This window comes from Erinaceus europaeus, chromosome 16 (assembly GCF_950295315.1).
Source record: "Erinaceus europaeus chromosome 16, mEriEur2.1, whole genome shotgun sequence".
In the NCBI taxonomy this organism is placed as follows: Eukaryota; Metazoa; Chordata; class Mammalia; order Eulipotyphla; family Erinaceidae; genus Erinaceus; species Erinaceus europaeus.
Window position 1 is genome coordinate 4,094,742 of NC_080177.1, and position 22,460 is coordinate 4,117,201.

The 22,460-nt window shown below is 46.7% G+C and overlaps 1 protein-coding gene across 3 annotated transcripts in view; it reads right to left on the minus strand.

Annotated features, from left to right (window-relative positions):
- ZNF609 (zinc finger protein 609) overlaps window positions 1-22,460 on the minus strand; it is a 174,952-nt gene that overhangs the window by 33,035 nt on the left and 119,457 nt on the right. For all 3 annotated transcript variants that reach the window (XM_060174321.1, XM_060174322.1, XM_060174320.1), the window contains one exon: window positions 9,429-9,654. In XM_060174321.1, the coding sequence (XP_060030304.1) occupies window positions 9,429-9,654 (226 nt within the window). The remainder of the gene's footprint in view (window positions 1-9,428; window positions 9,655-22,460) is intronic.

The following is a 22,460-nucleotide window of genomic DNA, read 5'->3' on the forward strand; positions in this document are numbered from 1 at the left end:
ACAGAGAAAAACAGGCAGAGAGGGGAGACACCTGCAGCACTGCTCCACTTCTTATAAGGCTTCTTCCTTGCAGGTAGAGGCCTGGGGCTTATTCCTTGGTCTTGATCCATGACAAAGCATGCACTCTACCGGGTGCACCACTACCTAGACCCCATAATATTTGTTCTTTTATGTCTTCACTTAGCATGTTTTTAAGGTGGAGCACATTACAGAATGTCTCAGACCCCATCCTTTTACACTGCCATGTAATACTCCATTATAAACCACAGGGTAGATTTTCCATTTCCAGTTATCCACTGTTGAACAAAGAGTTGTTCCTTTTTTTCTTTTTGCCTCCAGAGTTATTGCCGGGGCTCAGTGCCTGCACCATGAATCCACTGCTCCTGAAGGCCTCCCCACCTTGTTGCCCTTGTTGTAGTCTTGTTGTGGTTATTATTATTGTTGTTGATGTCATTCATTGTTGGATAGGACATTGTTGGAGAGAGGAGGGGAAGACAGAGAGGGGGAAAGAAAGATAGACACCTGCAGACCTGCTTCACCGCCTGTGAAGCGACTCCCCTGCAAGTGGGGAGCCGGGGGTTCGAACCAGGATCCTTAGACCAGTCCTTGCACTTTGCGCCACGTGCGCTTAACCCATTGTGCTACTGCCCGACCCCCCAAAGAGTTGTTCTTTTTTTTTTTAAAGTTTTTTTCTTTTTTCTTTTCTTTTTTTTTTTTAATATCTATTTTATTTATTCCCTTTTGTTGCCCTTGTTGTTTTATTGTTGTAGTTATTATTGTTGTTGTCGTTGTTGGATAGGACAGAGAGAAATGGAGAGAGGAGGGGAAGACAGAGAGGAGGAGAGAAAGACAGATACCTGCAGACCTGCTTCACCGCCTGTGAAGCGACTCCCCTGCAGGTGGGGAGCCGGGGTTCTAACCGGGATCCTTATGCCGGTCCTTGTGCTTTGCGCCACCTGCGCTTAACCTGCTGTGCTACAGCCCGACTCCCCCAAAGAGTTGTGCTTATCTTTTCATTCCTGGGAATAAAACTTCCACAAACACCCATGTACAGGTTTTGTTGGAACAGCTATTTTTAATTTTTTTCTGGGGGAGGTATATACCTAGAAGTGAAATTGTTAGATAATGTACTAATTCTATGTTGAACTTTTTAATGAATTACCGAAGTGTTTTCTACAACATTTTATGCCACCACCTGCCGAACCACAAAGGCTCCAATTTCTCCACTTCCTCTCTAACACTTGTTGTTTTTCCATTTTTTAAATAATAGCCACCTTAGTAGGTGTGAAATGGTGTCTGTGGTTTTGATGTGCACTTCTGATATGATTAATGGCACTGAGTGTCTTGTCTAAGCAGCCATTTGTGTGTGTGGGAATATATATATATCTTAATATTTATTTAATGAGGAAAAGTAAAAAGAGGGGGGAGGGAAGGGGAAGTATGGAAGGGAAGGGAGGGGGAACACTGCTCAGCTCTGGTTTCTGGTGGTGCTGGGAATTGAACCTGGGGCCCTAGAGCCTCAGTCATGAAAGTCTTTTGCAGAACTACAATGCTGTCTCCAGAGTCCCATTTGTATATTTTCTTTGGCAGAATGTTTGTTCAAGTCCTTTGCTCATGTCTGAATTGGGCTGTCTGCTTTCTTCTGTTGTTGAGTTACAGGGTCTTTGTATATTTAAAACATTAATCTTTTATCAGAGCAATGGTATGCAAATATATTCTCCTGTTCAGTCTTTTTCATCCCTAGAGGGGCCTTTTGACGAACATGAGTCTTTAATTTAGATGGACTTCAATTTGTTTATTTATTTAGTCTGTTGCCTGTGCTCATGGTGTTATATCCAACACAGGCATTGCAGTTTAAATGTGTAATTCTGAAAAACACCAGGAGGAGAAACAGTTGCCACTGGTGGAGTGAGAATTAGGAGAGAGAGATTACTCTCCCGCTGGTTCAAAGCTCAGCATAACTCAGGTTAACTCAGAGAGAGGTTTACATATCTGCGTTCCTCCTCTACTGGAATGACACAACAGAAGCCCCTTGCCCTAAACACATGTACACACATCCCTATTTCATACCTCCATTGGGTAACTTGTATAATAAACACCATGCCACTAGGGAAAGACAGAAACAGGCTGGGGGATGGATCCACCTAACAAAGCCCATGGCCAGCAGAGAAGTAATTACAAAAGTCAGAACTCCCACTTTCTGCACCCCATAAAGAATTGGGGTCCACACTCCCAGAGAGGGAGAAATGTTACGGGAAGATGACCAGAGGGCTCTCAGCTCCATTCTGAACTCCATCAGGACCCAGAGAGAGGAGGAAAAAAGGCAGGACACTCAGAAGGAGTTGGTATGACTTAGGAAGAGAAGGGAGGGCCATAGAAAAAATGGGGAAAAGAGAGAGAGAGATAAATGCAAGGATCGGCAGAGAGAGAGAGAGAGAGAGAGAGAGAGATGCAAGGACCGGCAGAGATAGAGTTATAAATCCAAGGACCGGCATAAGGATCCTGGTTTGAGCCCGACTCCCCACCTGCAGGGGAGTCGCTTCACAGGAGGTGAAGCAGGTCTGCAGGTGTCTGTCTTTCCCCCTCTCTGTCTTCCCCTCCTCTCTCCATCTCTCTATGCCCTATCCAACAGCAACGACATCAATGACAACGATAGCAACAAAAGGGGAAACAAAATAGCCTCCAGGAGCAGTGGATTCATGGTGCAGGCACCGAGGCCCAGCAAGAACCCTGGAGGTAAAAAAAAAAAAAAAAAAAAAAAAAAAAAAAGGGAAAGAAATAATGTCTGTGACCTTGGGAAAACCACTGCAGTTTCCAATGAAGGGAATGGGGACACAGGACTCTGGTGGTGGGCAGGCGTGGAATTATACCCGTTATCTTACAATTTAGTAGATCAACATTAAATCACTTAAAAAAGGAAAAAACAAAAAAATCCAAGCAGCTCTCTGCTTGATCTAGAGTGTATCAATTTTTTTTTTCTCTCTCCAGGGTTATCTCTGGGGCTCGGTGCCTCCACTACGAATCCACTGCTCCTGGCAGCCAGTTTTTCCATTGTTATTGTTGGACAGGACTGAGAGAAATGGAGAGAGGAGGGGAAGACAGAGAGGGGAGAGAAAGACAGACACCTGCAGACCTGCGACCTGCTTCACCATTTGCTAAGCGACCTCTTTGCAGGTGGGGAGCCGGGGGCTTGAACCAGGCTCCTTGCGCCGGTCGGGGGCTTGAACCAGGCTCCTTGCGCCGGTCGGGGGCTTGAACCAGGCTCCTTGCGCCGGTCCCTGTGTCTTGCAGCACCACGTTTGCTTAGCCTGGTGCACCACTGCTGGCTAGTTTACCAAAATTTTGTCCACTTGCACTCCAGGAGGTGGCGCTGTGGTCAAAGTCCTGGACCTTCAAACACGAGGTCCTGAGCCTGATGCCCAGCACCTCACGTGCCAGACGGACGCTCTTGCTCTTTCTTTCCCACTCTCAAATAATCCAGCCTTTTTTAAAGCACAAACTTCTGTCCACCATCTGCAGATGGCATGCCAGATCACTGGCATGGTGTCCACTTTAAAACTCAAAATATTGCAGAATTAGCAACAGCCATCGAAGGCATTTGATACTACTCACATTGGCTCCTAAGACCCTCAACTAGAGGCAAAAGTCTGGTAAAAAGATCTATTCCTGTGGCCCGGGAGGGCACAGTGGATAAAGCACTGGGCTCTCAAGCCTGTGGTCCTAAGTTTGTTCCCCGGCAGCACATGTACCAGAGCGATGTCTGGTTCTTTCTCTCTCTCTCTCCTCCTATCCCTCATATTAATAAATAAATGAAATATTTTTTTAAAGATGTATTCCCCATATGAGAGACAGACCAGAGCACCCCTCTGGCATATGCAGGGCTGGGATTTAAAGCCTGGCCTCATACACGAGTCCTGCTACTCTACTTGTTTCACAGAAGTTTGTGTTTTTAAAAAGGCTGGATCATATGAATGAATCTTTAAAAAGCTTTCCACCTTCCAAAAAGATGCCCTTGGTGCCTGTGGCGGTGGGTCAGTGGGGAAAGCATGCTTGAGGCTCCAGATGTGACTGGGAGTCTGCTTTCTCTCTCTCTCTCCACACGAAATTAACAAATGCACTACTATCAAAGATGCCCTGGAGGTGGCATTTCCTCCGCTTGGTTAGAGGAGCTGCCAGTGTGTGTGTGTGTGGGGGGGGGGGGGGAGACCAAGCACACTGCCCCCAACACTGGTGCCACAATCTTGTTCAAACTGCCTCCATCTCTGGAAGCCAGAGGCTCCTTGGGCCACTTCCTCCTCTGGCCTCTCTGTCTTCCCAAACCTCACGCGTCTGCCCACGGCCGTTCTAGCCGCCAGCACATAGCGAGTGGGCTCTGTCTGGCTTGGATTTCTTTCCAGAGGAGGAGGACTGGCTGTCTGTGCACTGGTGTGAGTGGGGAGGGTGCAGGGAGCATCTGCAGGAACATATGGGCACCTCAGTCCCCCACCAGCACTGAGTCCCGGATGGAGGCAGAGGGGGCAGAAAGGGAGACTGGGGGCACAGCTGTCTGTGGCCTGGAGGGGTGTGGTGTGGTGGGGGAGGTCTCAGAGAAGACTCCTGGTACAAGCAGCTGGGTGCCCTCACCTGTGGGTGAGCCTGCCAGGACACAGAAGCAGGAGGACAGCACTGCGTCATACACATCGACCCCTCCACAGCCAGTTAATACCTGAGAAAACGGTCCTCTGCTCACCCAACACTGGAATGCTGCACTGTGGCCTGGATAAACAAAGTGCCCCCCGTGCACAATTCCCTCTCTCCACGTGACTGCAAAGGGCACAGACCCTGGCAAAATGCTTGCCGGCCAGACAAAAAAAAAAAAAAAAAAAGAACAGACTGTGATGGTCCTGGTGCACAGTTACTGGCAGGCTGACACGGATTCCACCGTCAGCAGTACAAACTGAGGACCTTTGTAGGGCTTAGCTGGGGGTGGGGTGGGGTGGGGTGGGGAAGGAAGAAGGTTCCAGAACACGGCATTTCTCCACATGGCAAGTGTGTCCCCTTGTGGAGAGGAAAGGCCCGCACACACGTCTCTTATTGTCCAAAAGGCCTCAAACTGGTAGAGACGCACGATGAACGCACCTGGGCTGGTGCCCGGCCGGCCGCCCCGCCTCCAGAGCTGAGGCCCAATCTAGCAGCTAATGCGGCAGCAGTGGGGGCTGCTTTCACGTGGGTGCTTGATTCTGGGAGTCGTTTTAAGGAGCAGGCTAACAGCCGAAAGGTCCGGGTGATGGGGCTCCAACAAGCAACAGGCAGAGAAGGCCTGTTCAGTAACAGACTCAGGGTCACACTTCTCACGTGGGGGTGAGGTGGGGGCGGGGACACAGCACAGTGGCTCTACAGAAAGAGTCTCCTGCCTGAGGCACCAAAGGGCCCAGGTTCAATCCCCAGCACCCCAGATTCAATCCCCAGCACCCCAGATTCGAGTTTAGCAGAGCTCTGTAAAAATAAGTTAATTAATTAAATAAATAAAATCTGAAGTCTCATCTGGGCCGCCCTGGAGGTGATGCCAGTATCTATCATGCTGGGCTTGCAAGGATGAGGTCCGGAGTTTGAGCCCTGGCCTTGCGTGTGTCAAAGTGATGCTTTGGTGCACACTCTAATAAAAATTTTAAATTTTTTTCAAAAATATTTTATTTTATTTTAATTAGAAAGAGTAGATACAGAGAGAGAGAGAGAGAGAGAGAGAAATACCAGAACCCTGCTCAGTTCTGGCTTATGGTGGTGCCGGGGACTGAACCTAGGACCTCAGAGCCTCAGGCTTGAAAGGCTTTTGCAGAACTGTGATGCTATCTCCCCAGTCCAAAATTAAAAAATTAAAATATTTCATTTGGTTGTGAGTTCAGCAGGGGGGTAGAAAATTACTTGGTAGCAGTCTTCTATGTCACATCATTTAAAAATTTATTTTTATCCATTATTTCTTTTAATCTTTTTAATAAACATTTTCAAGTATTTTATTTATTTATTCCCTTTTGTTGCCTTGTTGTTTTATTGTAGTTATTAATGTTGTAGTTACTGATCTCATTGTTGCTGGATAGGACAGAGAGAAATGGAAAGAGGAGGGGAAGACAGAGAGGGGGAGAGAAAGACAGACACCTGCAGATCTGCTTCACCGCTTGTGAAGCGACTCCTCTGCAGGTGGGGAGCCGGGAGCTCGAACCAGGATTCTTGTGCTGGTCCTTGCGCTTTGCTCCACCTGTGATTAACCCACTGTGCTACTGCCCAGCTCCCTCTTTTAATCTTTACTGGATAGAGACAACCAGAAATCGAAAGGGAAGGGGAGACAGAGAGGGAGAAAGAGACACCTGCAGCTCTGCTTCACCACTTGTAAAGCTTTTCCTCTGCAGGTGGGGACTGGGGGTTCGAACCTGGGTTCCTGTACATTGTAATATGTGCCCTCAACCAGGTGTGTCACCACCCAGCCTCCCCCCAGATTTATTTATTTACTCATTTATTTTCCCAGAGCACTTAGTTCTGGCTGATGGTGGTGCTGGGGATTGAACCTGGGACATCACAGCCTCAAGCAGGAAAGTCTTCTGCAGAACCATTATGCTGTCTCCCCACCTTTCATCTTTTTTTTTTTTTTTTTGCCACCTTCAGGGTTATCGCTGGGGCTCGGTACTGGCACTACGAATCCACTGCTCCTGGCAGCCATTTTTTCCTTTTTTTTTTTCCTTATTATTTTTTTATTAGATAGGACAGAGAAATTAAGAGAGAACAGGGAGATAAGAGAAAAAGACAGATACCTGTAGACCTACTTCACCGCTCCTGAAGTGAACTCCCTGCAGCTGGCAAGCAGGGACTCGAACCCAGGTCCTTTCACTTGTTAAAACGTGTGCTGAAGCGGATATGCCACCGCCCACTCCCCACCCCCGTTCTTAAAAGACACCCTAAGCAGCTTGCAGGAGGGGAGAACAACTTGCTTCCACACCAGCTCGTTACTGTGGAGAAGGCCAAGGCAGCAGCGCCTGAGGAAATACAGGGTCTGGCGACGAGAGCGAGCGCAGGACCACGGATCAAACACAAACTCCCCCTCACAACTGGCCAGGAGCAGGAACTCCAGGCGACTGGCTTACTGTGTGCCCATCCCCTACTCCTGGGGAAGCACTTAAGTGTGCGGTCCGCCTGCCGCTAATCTCACTCAAACACAGGCACCTGAATGAAATCCGGATCAGCTACCTGCCCAGCCTGCCTCTCCCTCCAGTCCCTAACAGAGAAAGCTGGGGGTTGGGGGGGGGGGGGTCCGTCTGAGTCGCTCATTCAAATACAACATAATAAAAAAAAAGAAGAAAAATAGCTCTGGAAAAGTCAGTAACTGTGTCCCCTCCTCCTTAGGGAATTCAGGGTTTAAATGGGCATTGAACTTTCAAGCATGAGGTCCCAGGTCTGATCCCCAGCACTGAGTGTGGCAGAGTGATGCTCTGGTTCGTAAATAAATAAGAACTAGTGGGTGAGGTAGCATAATGGTTATGCCAAGAGATTGCCATGCCTAAGGCTCCAGAGTCATGCGGGACTGCAGGGTTTCACTCTTAGGGTCTACGGTGGGCACACGTGGCTGCTGCTGGGGTCCTGGGTTCCAACATGTCCCAGCACTGAGAAAGACTAACTCTGACGCTTGTCAGCAGGCGTGAAAGCTGCCAGGAGAATGAGTGGACACACCACCATGGTGGCTGGGTGTGACCCTGAACAGACATCTCTCGCTAGGTAAGAACAAAAGTCTGCACTACGTCAGAGTGTGGAAGGAGAGACACCAAAAGCATGTCTGCAGGGCGCACACGCGTTGTGACAGTTAATGCGGGACCCCAGAGCACACTCGCGTGGCCCTCTCGCAGTGGGAACACATTCTGTCCACACCAGGCATCCCGTAGTCTGTGAGTGGGCGACGGTGTTTGTCACTGTGCAGCTTGGGGCCTTTGCCTTGGGGGGGAGGGCTGGTGGCCCAACTGCTTATGTCATCCACCTGATGCCCTTCAGAGGACAGAAACCGTAGCCAGAGGGGAACAGCGTGGCTGCAGATAGGCAGCCTTCCTTTTCCTTTGTCTTACAGCAGAGCAGAAGCTGTGTCAGTAACAGGTGTTATGACCCAGGGGGTCTCCAACACTGACAAACAGTCATCAGGTAATGGGGAGGCGTCTCCAGCCGGGGTCACTTTAGCTCACTGGAGAGACGCCAAGGCAATGACACTCCCTTAGGTGGATCAGCACGGCCCACGTGGTGCCGACCTCGAACCCAGGCCGCAATCATGGCAAGGCAGGCCCCGGGCCTGGTGAGCCCTCTCTCCGTCTCCATCCCAGAAGGCAGAATTTTTACCCTGCAGCACATTAGTGCTGAGGGCGCGGCAGACCTGAATACTCTGAGGAGCAGGACCCGAAGCAGGTGGACTGACAGGTGGGCCTGCGCCCAGCCTGGGGTCTCGGCTCCCTGGGGGTGGGGTGAGGCCGAGTCTGGCTGCTGGCTCCCAGGAGTGGGTGGGAGGCCTCTCTCAGCACCACAGAGACTGGAGCTTGGCAGCAAAGGCCACGTGTGCTGAAACCAGAGTGTAGCAGAGGGGGCTGAGGGGCCCGGAATACTGGCTTAAGTGCCTTGACGCGCTTTTTTTTTTTTTTTTTTTTAATTTAAAGGTTTACTATCTTCCCAAACAGAAGAGATTCTGTTCTCACTGGCAAGGGAGCAGGCCAGTGGTGATCACAAAGATGGGCGCGGACTGTCAGGGAGTATCTGATGCCTGCTCCCCTCCTCCCCATTTCCTAGGGGCTCACAGTGGCTTCCTTCCTTCCTCCCCTTTATTTACTAGATGGAGACAGAGAGAAATTGATACCGGAGGGGGAGATAGAGTGGCAGAGACACCTGCAAACCTGCTTCGCTAGTGAAGCTTCCTCCTACAGGTGGGCATGGGGGGGCTTGAACCCGGGTCTTTGTGCATGGTAATGTGTGCACTCAACCAGGTGCACCACTGCCTGGCCCCTCCTTTCCTATTTTTGTCGTCCAGCCCGACACCAAACTCCCTTGATATCTGAATTCCCCTGAGAGGTGGCTCAGGGATGGGGCGCATATCCTGCAAGAGAGGCCCCAGGCACCACCGTGACATGACACTTTGATGTGTCTTCCTCTCAACTCTCTGTCTCTTAAAGATTCAGAGTAAAAACTGGCTGGGGCCCAGGAAATAGTCCACCCTGGAGAGGATGAGCCTTACTGGGCACAAGGCTCCAGGGATGATGCCAGGACATCTCTCCAGTATGTCTGTCTCTCCCTCTCCCCCCCCCCCCACAACTCAGAGAAGGAATTAAAAATGGGGCTCTGGAGACCAGAAGTTCCAATGCAGCTTGTCCTGTGCTCGGCACCCTGACAGCCCATGGGGCGGGGGGGCTTCCTGGTGGAGGCGCGCCACTTACCATCTTCCGTTTCCTGCCACACGATGCCCTCGAGGTTGACACTGGTCCCAGGTTCACAGGGGCCCAGGCACTCCGGCTCGGTGGCCAGGGCCACGTCACACGTGTTGACCCCAACCGAGCGGGTGCGGACCATGATCTGCTCACAGGGGGACGCGATGTCAGCGCTGACCACAGGCACCAGCAGGTGTAGCGGGAGCACGGCCGGTGCGGCCACAGGAGACTCCATCTGAGGGGAGAGAGGGGGCAGGTAAGGCGAGAGGGCACACTGAGGAACCCCTGCTCTGCTGGCTCCCGTCCCCTCCTCCTGTTCCATCCACACTCCTCCCAGGTGACGGCAGGCCCTAGACGCACAAGGCACCTGCCTTTCGAGGTCAAGCTTGAGTGCTCCCTGGGTAAGCATGCCATCCAAATGCTCTTACTGAGTGCTCCCCAGGAAAATAAACCAGCCGAGTGCTCTGGCTGGGTGCTCCCCGGGTTAGCAGAAGTTTCAGTTCTCACCAGTCTTCTTCCTCTTTCACCAAGTGTGGCTGAAGTATATGCAAATGTGTCTCATTGGAAAATCTTTTTTTTTTTCCCTTTTGGCACTGAAGACCCAAAGCCTTATGCAGGCACAGTTCCATCACCCCAAAGTCAACTTTTTTTTTGTTTTGTTTTTATTATCTTTATTTGATAGAGACAGCCAGAAATCGAGAGGAAGGTGGAGACAGAGAGGGAGAGAGACACCTGCAGCCCTGCTTCACTACTTGTAAAGCTTTCTCCCTACAGGTGGGAACTGGGGGCTTGAACCTGGGTCCTGTGCACTGTAACATGTGTGCTCAGCCAGGGGCGCCAGCCCCTCTCTTTTTTTCACTTCCACTTGTAAAGCTTCAAACAGATAGAGAGAGGGAGAGAGCAGGAGAGAGAGAGAGAGAGAGAGAGAGAGAGAGAGAGAGAGAGAGAGAGAGAGAGGGACAGCTCCTCCATCTGTGGGGCTCCCAGGATGCCAAGTGCTCAAACACTAACTAGAAGGGAGGAACACATGCACCCGTGTTCACAGCTGCATTATTCACAACAGGCAAGAGTGGGCGCAGCCTAAATGCCCATCAACAGATGACTGACTAAAGAAGTTATGGGATAGATGTTCCATGGAACACTATTCTGCAATGAAAAAAAAAAGATGACATTGTGTTCTTTGGGATAAAAATACAAAATGGATGGAACTGGAGGGGATGATGCTTAGTGAAGTAAATAAAGGGGTGGAATGTAGAGATCTGATTCACATGAACTTGCCAAAAAAAAAAAAAAAGAAAGAAAAGAAAAAAATCCATACAAAATAGAAGCAAGCAAACTGTTAGGCTTATGAGGACTCTGGGGGTCCTTTGTGGGGTGAAAGGGTGGGGATAACTTTGGTGGTGGGTATGGCGTGGAACTATACATTGTAAACTTACACTCTTGTAATGAACTATGAATGACAAAAAAGAAAAAAAAAGAGTCAAGGCTGAGTGGACCCTCACTGCAGTCTCACACCATCAGGACAGGAGGCAGCTCTGCCCAAGAAGTCTGGTTTTGGAATGGTCCACTGCCTGAAAAGATCCCCACCTGCAGCCCACCTCCCTCTGGGGCCACACTGTCCCAGACCAGCCAGCCCTGCTCTTCTCCACAAAGGTTAATGAAAACAAAAGCCTGTAAAATCAATCTTTGGCAACACAGCCAACGCCCAAAAGATGTCTTTGCATCCTGGAAAATCAAGTATTTTCTGGCAAGTATGGGACAATCCTACTCATAAACAGAAGTTGAGAAAGAATAACAGAAAGGGAAATACAAAGTAGAATGTAACTGAGTTTGGAGTATTGCATCAAAGTAAAAAACTCGGGGGGCGCAGGCTATAGCGCAGCAGCAGGTCTGCAGGTGTCTGTCTTTCTCTCCCCCTCTGCCTTCCCCTCCTCTCTCCATTTTCTCTGTCCTATCCAACAACGACAGCAGTAACAACAACAATAAACAAACAAGGGCAACAAAAGGGAAAAAATAGCCTCTAGGAGCAGTGGATTTGTAGTACAGGCACTGAGTCCCAGCAATAACACTGCAGGTAAAATAAATTAAATGAAATAAAAAAATAAAGAAAAAAATCTGGGAGGAGGGGGGGTAGCTTTTCAGCTTCACTGTATGGGGGTGAGGATAGGGACACAGACCTTTGGTGGTGGGAATGGTACTAATATCCACTCTTATTAACCTATAGTCTTATAAATCACTATTTAATCAATGTGAAAGGGGGAAAAAGAGATTGAATGCCTCAAACTTTTTGATGCATAGACCCCAGTTCTGAGTATATATTCCTTCAATCTAAGCACTTAAGGTTTTCAAATTGGTAACCTGGATTCGACTTCCAGAGGCGGAGCTACGAGCAGCAGATCGCTTTCTCTCCTCTCCTCTCCTCTCTTCTCCTCTCCCGGATCAACTAGGAATACCAAAGGAGACCACCCGGACCGAAACAAGACAGGACTAGAATGACCACAGGAACCCAGTAAATCACCGTGAGTACAAACACGCGTGGCTGGTGACAGAGAGGAGAGAGGGGCCTAAGGAGAGATTAAGTGACTGCTAACAGTTCAACAGTATATCAGGGAGACACCACCTCCAGTCTGCTCCACAACAAGGGGACAGCTGAAGGGAGGAAAGGACTCCCCAGAGACTCACCAAGTGCAACTCTGAGTTTCCATTGCTACTACCCTCAGAATCTGGAGCAGCAACAGGGAGGGACACCAGGGGACAGAGATCTAACCGGGAAACTCAGGAGAAGACGTATACCTCGGTGGCATAGCTGAGGGGCTGTGAAAGTCTCTTTGCATAACCACTGGATTATCTCTGCCACACCCTGCTTTATCTCTTGGTCAGGAGTCAGTGATTAAGCTAAGAAGCCTATTGATAGTTTAAAAGCCCTCAGGCTCCCATAGTCTACAGGGAAGAAAAAAAAAAGAGGCTTTTACACCACTGAGCTCCAACTCAGGGATTGAAAAAACTGTTAACTTCCACCATGGTAAACCCTTTAATTAAATTACTTAGACACAAGTCAATCCAGGCAATAGTGATCAATAATTTGAAAAGTACTGATAAAGGGAACTCATAACATAATATATAAAATGGTTAAAACAACAAGAAAAAATATTGGACACTCGAACCAGGACAAGAGTCCAGCTAAAAGTCCTCCAGAGGGTGAAGCACAAAACAACGAGTTCAACATCCAAACATTAGCTAAGGAAATAATAACAGGAGTGAGTAAAGAATTTGAAAAAATTGTAATCAGAAATGCAGGAACAACAAATGAGAATATGGAAGAAAATTCTAATATATCTCATGGTTATTAGAGAGCTGAAAGCTGAAATCGCTGAGCTAAGAAGGCAACTAGCTGAACAAGCTAAAACAGTATCAGAGCAGGGCAACAAAATAGATGAACTCCAGAAAGCAGTAGAGGGCAGAGAGAATAGAATCTATGAGGCTGAAGACAGAATTAGCAAGATTGAGGATGAATTAGAGACAACTAAAAAAGAAGTAAGAGATCTCGAAAAGAGATTAAGAGATGCTGAAAACAACAACAGAGTCCTATGGGATAACTTCAAAAGAAACAATATACGCATTATTGGCTTACCAGAGGAAGAAAGAGAAGGAGAGGAAGAAAGCATTCTCCAGGCTATAATAGCTGAAAATTTCTCTAGTCTAGACAACACCAAAGACATAAAGATTCAAGAAGCCCAGAGGGTCCCAAACAGAATTAACCCAGACCTAAAGACACCAAGACATGTCATACTTAGAATGGAAAGGAATAAGGATAAAGGAAGGCTCCTCAAGGCTGCAAGAGAAAAACAAAGAGTCACCTACAGAGGAAAACCCATAAGATTAGCAGCAGACTTCTCCATACAAACACTACAGGCCAGAAGAGAATGCAAGATATCTATCGAGTGCTCAATGAGAAAGACTTTCAGCCAAGAATACTATATCCTGCTAGACTGTCATTCAGACTAGATGGAAGCATCAAAACCTTCTCAGACAAGCAACAGTTGAAGGAAGCAACCATCACCAAGCCTGCCCTGAAAGAAGTTCTGAAAGGTCTCCTATAAACAACCAGACCACCACAAATAGGACATATATCAAAACACTCTAAAACTCTACAAGAATGGCGTTAAAATATCTTCAATCTTTGATATCAATAAATGTCAATGACCTGAATTCACCTATTAAAAGACACAGAGTAGGAAGATGGATCAGAAAACACAACCCAACAATATGTTGTCTACAGGAAACTCACCTAACTCAACAAGACAAACACAAACTTAAAGTGAAAGGATGGAAAACTATCATACAAGCCAATGGCCCACAAAAAAGGGCAGGAACAGCTATTCTCATATCTGACACGATAGACTTTAAAATAGATAAGATTAAAAAAGATAGGAATGAACACTACTTAATGCTCAGAGGATCAGTCAATCAAGAGGACTTAACAATTATTAATATCTATGCACCCAATGAGAAGCCATCTAAATACATCAAACTTCTACTGAAAGAGCTACAGCAATATATTAACAGTAACACAATCATAGTAGGGGACTTCAACACCCCACTATCTCAACTTGACAGATCATCTAAGAAGAAAATCAGTAAAGACATAAGGGAGCTAAATGAAGAGATAGATAAACTAGAACTATTGGACATTTTCAGAGTCATTCATCCCAAGAAACTGGAATACACATTTTACTCAAATCCACATGGATCATTCTCAAGGATAGACCATATGTTAGGCCACAAAGACAGCATCAGCCAATTCAAGAGCACTGAAATCATCCCAAGCATCTTCTCAGACCACAGTGGAATTAAACTAACACTTAACAATCAACAAAAGATTAGTAACAGTCCCAAAATGTGGAAGCTCAACAGTACACTTCTTAACAACTTCTGGGTCAAAGAGGAAATCAAGGAAGAAATCAAAATGTTTCGAGAGTTCAATGAAAATGAAGACACAAGCTATCAAAATATTTGGGACACAGCTAAAGCAGTCCTAAGAGGGAAGTTCATAGCTATACAAGCACACATTAGGAAACAAGAAAAGGCACAAATAAGCAGCCTGATTGCACATCTTAAAGACCTAGAAGAAGAACAACAAAGGAATCCTAAAGCAACCAGAAGGACAGAAATCACTAAAGTTAGGGCAGAAATAAATAACATTGAGAATAGGAAAACCATACAAAAGATCAATGAAAGTAAATGTTGGTTCTTCGAAAGAGTAAACAAAATCGACAAACCTTTAGCCAGACTCACAAAACAAAAAAGGGAGAAGACCCAAATAAATCGGATAGTAAATGAAAGAGGAGATATCACAACAGACACTGCAGAAATTCAACATATCATGCGAGGCTTCTATGAACAACTATATGCCACCAAGCTAGAGAACCTGGAAGAAATGAATGATTTCCTAGATACCTACCAACTTCCAAAACTAAGTAAAGAGGAAGTGGATAACATGACCAGGCCCATCACAGCTAATGAAATTGAAACAGTTATCAAAAATCTTCCCAAAAATAAAAGTCCTGGACCAGATGGTTTTACAAATGAATTCTACAAAACTTTCAAAGAAGAACTAATACCTCTACTTTTAAAAGTCTTCCAGAAGATTGAAGACACTGGAATACTCCCTGCCAGCTTCTATGAAGCCAACATCACCCTGATACCAAAAGCAGACAGGGACACAACCAAAAAAGAAAACTACAGACCAATTATCTCTGATGAACGTAGATGCAAAAATATTGAACAAAATTCTAGCCAACCGGATACAGCAGTATATCAAAAAGATTGTTCATCGTGACCAAGTGGGGTTTATCCCAGGCATGCAAGGTTGGTTTAATATACGTAAATCAATCAATGTGATCCACCACATCAACAAAAGCAAGACCAAAAACCACATGGTCATATCAATAGATGCAGAGAAAGCCTTTGACAAAATACAACATCCCTTATGATCAAAACACTATAAAAAATGGGAATAGATGGAAAATTCCTGAAGATAGTGGAGTCTATATATAGCAAATCTGCAGCCAACATCATACTCAATGGTGAAAAACTGGAAGCATTTCCCCTCAGATCAGGTACTAGACAGGGCTGCCCACTATCACCATTACTATTCAACATAGTGTTGGAAGTTCTTGCCATAGCAATCAGGCAGGAGCAAGGAATTGAAGGCATACAGATTGGAAGAGAAGAAGTCAAACTCTCCTTATTTGCAGATGACATGATAGTATACATGGAAAAACCTAAGGAATCCAGCAAGAAGCTTTTGGAAATCATCAGGCAATACAGTAATGTGTCAGGCTATAAAATTAACATTCAAAAGTCAGTGGCATTCCTCTATGCAAACACTAAGTTAGAAGAAATTGAAATCCAGAAATCAGTTCCTTTTTCTATAGTAACAAAAACAATAAAATATCTAGGAGTAAACCTAACCAAAGAAGTGAAAGACTTGTATACTGAAAATTATGAGTCACTACTCAAAGAAATTGAAAAAGACACAAAGAAGTGGAAAGATATTCCATGTTCATGGGTTGGAAGAATTAACATCATCAAAGTGAATATATTACCCAGAGCCATCTACAAATTTAATGCTATCCCCATCAAGATCCCAAGCACATTTTTTTGGAGAATAGAAAAAATGCTACAAATGTTTATCTAGAACCAGAAAAGACCTAGAATTGCCAAAACAATCTTGAGAAAAAAGAACAGAACCAGAGGCATCACACTCCCAGATCTCAAACTGTATTATAGGGCCATTGTCATCAAAACTGCTTGGTACTGGAACATGAACAGACACACTGACCAGTGGAATAGAATTGAGAGCCCAGAAATGAGGCCCCACACCTATGGACATCTAATCTTTGACAAAGGGGCCCAGACTATTACATGGGGAAAGCAGAGTCTCTTCAACAAATGGTGTTGGAAACAATGGGTTGAAACATGCAGAAGAATCTAACTGAACCACTGTATTTCACCAAATACAAAAGTAAATTCCAAGTGGATCAAGGATTTGGATGTTAGACCAGAAACTATCAGATACTTAGAGAAAAATATTGGCAGAACTTTTTTCTACATAAGTTTTAAAGACATTTTCAATGAAACGAATCCAATTACAAGGAAGACTAAGGCAAGTATAAACCTATGGGACTACATCAAATTAAAAAGCTTCTTCACAGCAAAAGAAACCACTATCCAAACCAAGAGACCCCTCATAGAATGGGAGAAGATCTTTACATGACATACATCAGATAAGAGTTTAATAACCAACATATATAAAGAGCTTGCCAGACTCAACAACAAGACAACAAATAACTCCATCCAAAAATGGGGGGAGGACTTGGACAGAATATTCACCACAGAAGAGATCCAAAAGGCCGAGAAACACATGAAAAAATGCTCCAAGTCTCTGATTGTCAGAGAAATGCAAATCAAGACAACAATGAGATATCACTTCACTCCTGTGAGAATGTCATACATCAGAAAAGGTAACAGCAGCAAATGCTGGAGAGGGTGTGGGGTCAAAGGAACCCTCCTGCACTGCTGGTGGGAATGTCAATGGGTCCAACCTCTGTGGAGAACAGTCTGGAGAGCTCTCAGAAGGCTAGAAATGGACATACCCTATGACCCTGCAATTCCCCTCCTGGGGATATATCCTAAAGAACCCAACACATCCATCCAAAAAGATCTGTGTACACATATGTTCTTGGCGGCACAATTTGTAATAGCCAAAACCTGGAAGCAACCCAGGTGTCCAACAACAGATGAGTGGCTGAGCAAGTTGTGGTCTATATACACAATGGAATACTATTCAGCTGTAAAAAATGGTGACTTCACCGTTTTCAGCCGATCTTGGATGGACCTTGAAAAAATCATGTTGAGTGAAATAAGTCAGAAACAGAAGGATGAATATGGGATGATCTCACTCTCAGGCCGAAGTTGAAAAACAAGATTAGAAAAGAAAACACAAGTCGAACCTGAAATGGAATTGGAGTATTGCACCAAAGTAAAAAACTCTGGGGTGGGTGGGTGGGTGGGGAGAATACAGGTCCATGAAAGTTGATGAATGACATAGTGGGGGTTGTATTGTTAAATGGGAATCTGGGGTATGTTATGCATGTACAAACTATTGTATTTACTGTTGAATGTAAAACATTAATTCCCCAATAAAGAAATAAATTATTAAAAAAAAATTGGTAACCTGATTGAATTTTAACAGTGGGTTTAAATTGTTAATAAATTTCTAATAATGAATTTTTCTTTGAAATGCCTAATCACCTATAATCTTAGGCCAGAAGCGACTGATTATGTCACTATATAAGATGCAACATTAAATGACATAAATTATGGTGGGGTCTTGTATACAGCAAATCCTAACAATGAGATTTTCAAAGTCAACCAAATTTCCACATAACTTGGTTATAACAATATCTATCTGTTGTCTTCTTAAACTCCAAGACATCAGGAACCCTTCCCATTGAGAGGATGGGATATAGAACTCTAGTGGTGGGAATTGTGTGGAACTGTACCCCTCTTATCCTATGGTCTTGTCAGTATTTTTTATTTTATAACTAAAAATAATAAAAAATAAATACAAAAAAGAAAATCAGGTATTTTCTAAAAACAGATTTTGTTTTTATTTTAATGAGAGAAAAAGATACAGAGTGTGGGTGTCGGGCGGTAGCACACGTGGCACAAAGCACAAGGACTGGCACAAGGATTCTGGTTCGAACCCCCAGCTCCCCACCTGCAGGGGAGTCGCTTCACAGGCGGTGAAGCAGGTCTGCAGGTGTCTGTCTTTCTCTCCCCCTCTCTGTCTTCCCCTCCTCTCTCCATTTCTCTCTGTCCTATCCAACAACAACGACAGCAATAAAAACAACAATAACAACAACAACAATAAAACCACCAGGGCAACAAAAGGAGGAAAAATAGCCTCCAGGAGCAGTGGATTCATGGTGCAGGCACTGAGCCCCAGCAATAACCCTGGAGGCAACAACAACAACAAAAAAAGATACAGAGTGAGAGAAGCCTAGAGCCTTGCTCAGCTCTGGCTGATGGTAGTGCTAGGGCTGCACCTAGGACCTCAGGGTCTTAGGAGAGTCGATGCTGTCTCCCCAGCCGCTAAAATCGGGCATTTTTATAATTTGATTTGGCGACTGATTTGGGAGAGTTCCCGAGAGTTCCTTTAAATTTTCTTTCTTTTTTTTAAAAAATATGTATTTATTTATTCCCTTTTGTTGCCCTTGTAGTTTTATTGTTGTAGTTATTATTGTTGTTGTTATTGATGTCACTGCTATTGGATGGGACAGAGAGAGATGGAGAGAGGAGGGGAAGACAGAGGGCAGGAGAGAAAGACAGACACCTGCAGACCTGCTTCACCGCCTGTGAAGCGACTCCCCTGCAGGTGGGGAGCCGGGGGTTTGAACCAGGATCCTTACACCTGTCCTTGCACTTTGTGCCACCTGCGCTTAACACATACTGTGCTACTGCCCAACTCCCTCCTTTAAATTTTCTTTTTTTTTAAATATTTATTTTTATTTTATTTATTCCCTTTTGTTGCCCTTGTTGTTTTATTGTTGTAGTTATTATTGTTGTTGTCATTGTTGGATAGGACAGAGAGAAATGGAGAGAGGAGGGGAAGACAGGGAGGAGGAGAGAAAGACAGACGCCTGCAGACCTGCTTCACCGCCTGGGAAGCGACTCCCCTGCAGGTGGGGAGCCGGGGTTCGAACCGGGATCCTTATGCTGGTCCTTGTGCTTTGCACCACCTGCACTTAACCCGCTGCGCTACAGCCCGACTCCCCTCCTTTAAATTTTCTATGCAAAGCTTTGAAGATAAAAACAGAAGAGAGGGGGCCAGGTGGTGGCGCACCTGGTTGAGTGCACGTTACAGTGTGCGGGGACCCAGTTTCGAGCCCCTGGCCCTCACCTGCAGGGGGAAAGCTTCACAAATGGTGAAGCAGGGCTGCAGGTGTCTCTCTGTCTCTGTCTCTCTCCCTCTCTATCACCCCCTTCCCTCTCAATTTCTGACTGTCTCTATCCAGCAACTAAATAAAGATAAAAAAATTAAAAAAAAAAAAAACAACAGAAGAGAGAATATGAACTGGACTCTAGTCCACAGCTCGTGGGAGGTGCTGGAGTCTAGTGCTAAGTTGTTAAGCCCTCTCTGGGTTTTCGTCCTTCAGGGCTCCTAGAGAGGGGACATTCGAGACAGAGGCTGTGGGTTGCTGCCAGCATCACCTCTGAGAACAGAGGTCAGGTCCCGCCAGTGTGTCCACTTCCCCTTGCTCAGCGTCCTCCTCTCTCCCACTCACCAGAGCAATCCCCTCAAGGCCTCTTTGCTGCACCAAGATCTGCCCAAACCTCCTATGGCCACCCCAGAGCTGTCTGCTTTTCTTCCTGGGCCATGCCATGGCTGAGGGGGAGCTAAGTCCCGAGGGGAAAAAAGAGACAGAGGGGGAGAAGGAGAGAGAAAGAGAGAGAGAGAGAAACAGACTGAGACAGACATGCTCTCATCAAGAACCCTGCTTTTGGGAGATCAGGGAGCAAACTGCCGGTGACCTGGATTCAGTCCCTGACCCGCTGACCCTGCAGGCCCAGAAAAGGTCATTAAAGGACTTAGCAGCCGTGTGAGCTGTGATAAACACTCAGTCACTGGACACTCACATGTGCCACTGTGGTGCCCAGGACAGAAGGGGCCAGGAAGGTCAAATCAGAGCCTGGACACAGACTCACAGGGGCTGTCCTGCCAGCTTATGCCCTTCACCAGCTCGTGACCCTTCCTCTCAAGCCGAGACAGACGCCGTGCTCATGGCATTGACTGGGGATGGGGGAGGGGGACAGGACAGCCAGGGCCATTCATTTCCCTGCCAGCTGCAATTACACATGGGGGGGGGGGAGGGCATTGGGAGGGGGAGTTTCAAGGTTGCGACATGATTTCCAGAATTCCCTGAAGGATAGTAAACCCGATGTCTCCCCCCTCCCAGTCGAGAGTGAAAGACACCACCCACGGGAACAGCCAGGTTTTCTTCTGCAAGTGCTCAGCTACGCTTATGCCGGGAATCAGGTTAACAAGGTGCAAGCATGCTCTGAGACCACCCCAGGGGCCCTGCAGGAGCCCCAATGGCTCAGCATCAGCATCCTCACAGTGAGGCAGGCACCAAGTGGAGGGGCTGGGACGCTTCCATTTATATATTTTTATGAGATACAGAAAGGTGTACACACACACACACACACACACACACACACACACACACACATCTCAAGTTTCCCCCTGCAGGTGCTCCCACGTGGTGGCCTAGGACTTGGACCTGGGTCCTCACACACGGCCGTGCGCGAGTGCTTACTGAGTGCATCACCTAGTTGGTCCCCACCTGCTGCTGATGAGGCGGGATCAGCCTGCACAGTTTTCACTGTGGGTTGCGAAAAAGAGTGAGTACTTTGAGGAAAACCACCTGCTATTTTTTTTTTCCTTTTCTTTCTTTCTTCTTTTTTTTTAGATTTTAGATAGGACAGAGGAGGGGAAGGCAGACAGGGGGAGAGAAAGACCTGTTTCACCGCTTGTGCGCTTGTGAAATGACTTTTTTTTTTTTTTTTTTTTTACCAGAGCACTACTCAGCTCTGGCTTATGGTGGTGCGGGGAATTGAACCTAGGATTCTGGAACCTCAGGCATGAGAATCTGTTTGCATAACCATTATGCTATCTATCCTCCATAGTGAAGTGACCCTCTCGCAGGTGGGGAGCCAGGGACACGAACCGGGATCCTTACGCTGGTCTTTGTGCTTAGTGCCATGTGCACTTAACCTGCTGAGCCACCGCCCGACTCCCTTCAAACCACTTGCTTTTTTAAAAAAAAAAAAAATAATTGAGGGTGATCTTGTGTTATTCCGAAAGACCAAGTGATTCCTTCTTGGAGGGAGAAACCAGAATTGCTTCTTTCCACAAAGTTCCTGTCAGAAGGTAATAGCCAGTTCTGAGTACATCCCCAAAGGACATGCGGCTTAACAGCCAAGGAAAGAGGAAGTCAGCTCCTCCCCACGCGGTGAGCCGCAACCTTGCTTCCCCACCAGGAGGCGAGAGGGAAGCGCTGGTCTGCCAGGCGCCCACTTCCCACTCACCAGAGCTGCAACCAGAGCTGGACTGGAGGTCTGGTTCATGTCCAAGATATCTGGCAACAGAAGTCAAGGAGGAACTGAAAGGGAATTCGGAGAACACGGCAGTTGGCACCATACCCAGACGCCGATGCTCTCAGAAGCTCCACGCTCAGTGGCTTGCAGGTGACTTATGTCAGCGCTCGAGTTCAGCCCTTGAGCACTCAGTCAAGGTCAGCCGAAACAGCTGTTCCAGTGCAGGTGCGGTGAACTTACAAGCTCCCGGCCACGGGCCATGGACAGCCATGGAAGTTCTCTGCGGAGATTTCTACGCGTTCTCAGCTCAGACGCTAACAGAGCGGAGAAGGCAGCAGATGACCAGCTATTCCTGGAGAACCAGCAAGGCGCAGTGAGGTCTCCCCAAGTCACCCTGGGGCCACATTCTTGGTGAGGATGCTGCTGAATGGAGGCTTCTGCCCCGACAAATCTGCCTGCTTGAAATTCACACAGTTTTTCCTTTGGCAGAGCCAGCAGGCCCTCAGGTGATGAGTGATGGCATGTAAGTCCTACCTCTGCAGCTACGTTTTTCTCAAGGAGGGTTGACGACCCTTCCCTGTCCTCTCCCAAGCGAAACATCAGTGCTGATTTTTCAAGAATAAAGAATCTGGAGGCCGGGGCTGGGAAGACAACATAATGGTTCTGCAAAAGACCCTCGAGCCTGAGGCTCTGAAGTCCCAGGTTCAATCCCTAGCACCATCATAAGCCAGAGCTGAGCAGTGCTCTGGTCTCTCTGTATCTCTGTCTAAATAAAATAAATAGAAATTAGGGAGTTGGGCGGTAGCACAGCGGGTTAAGTGCACATGGTGCAAAGCACAAGGACTGGCGTAAGCATCCCACTTCAAGCCCCCAGCT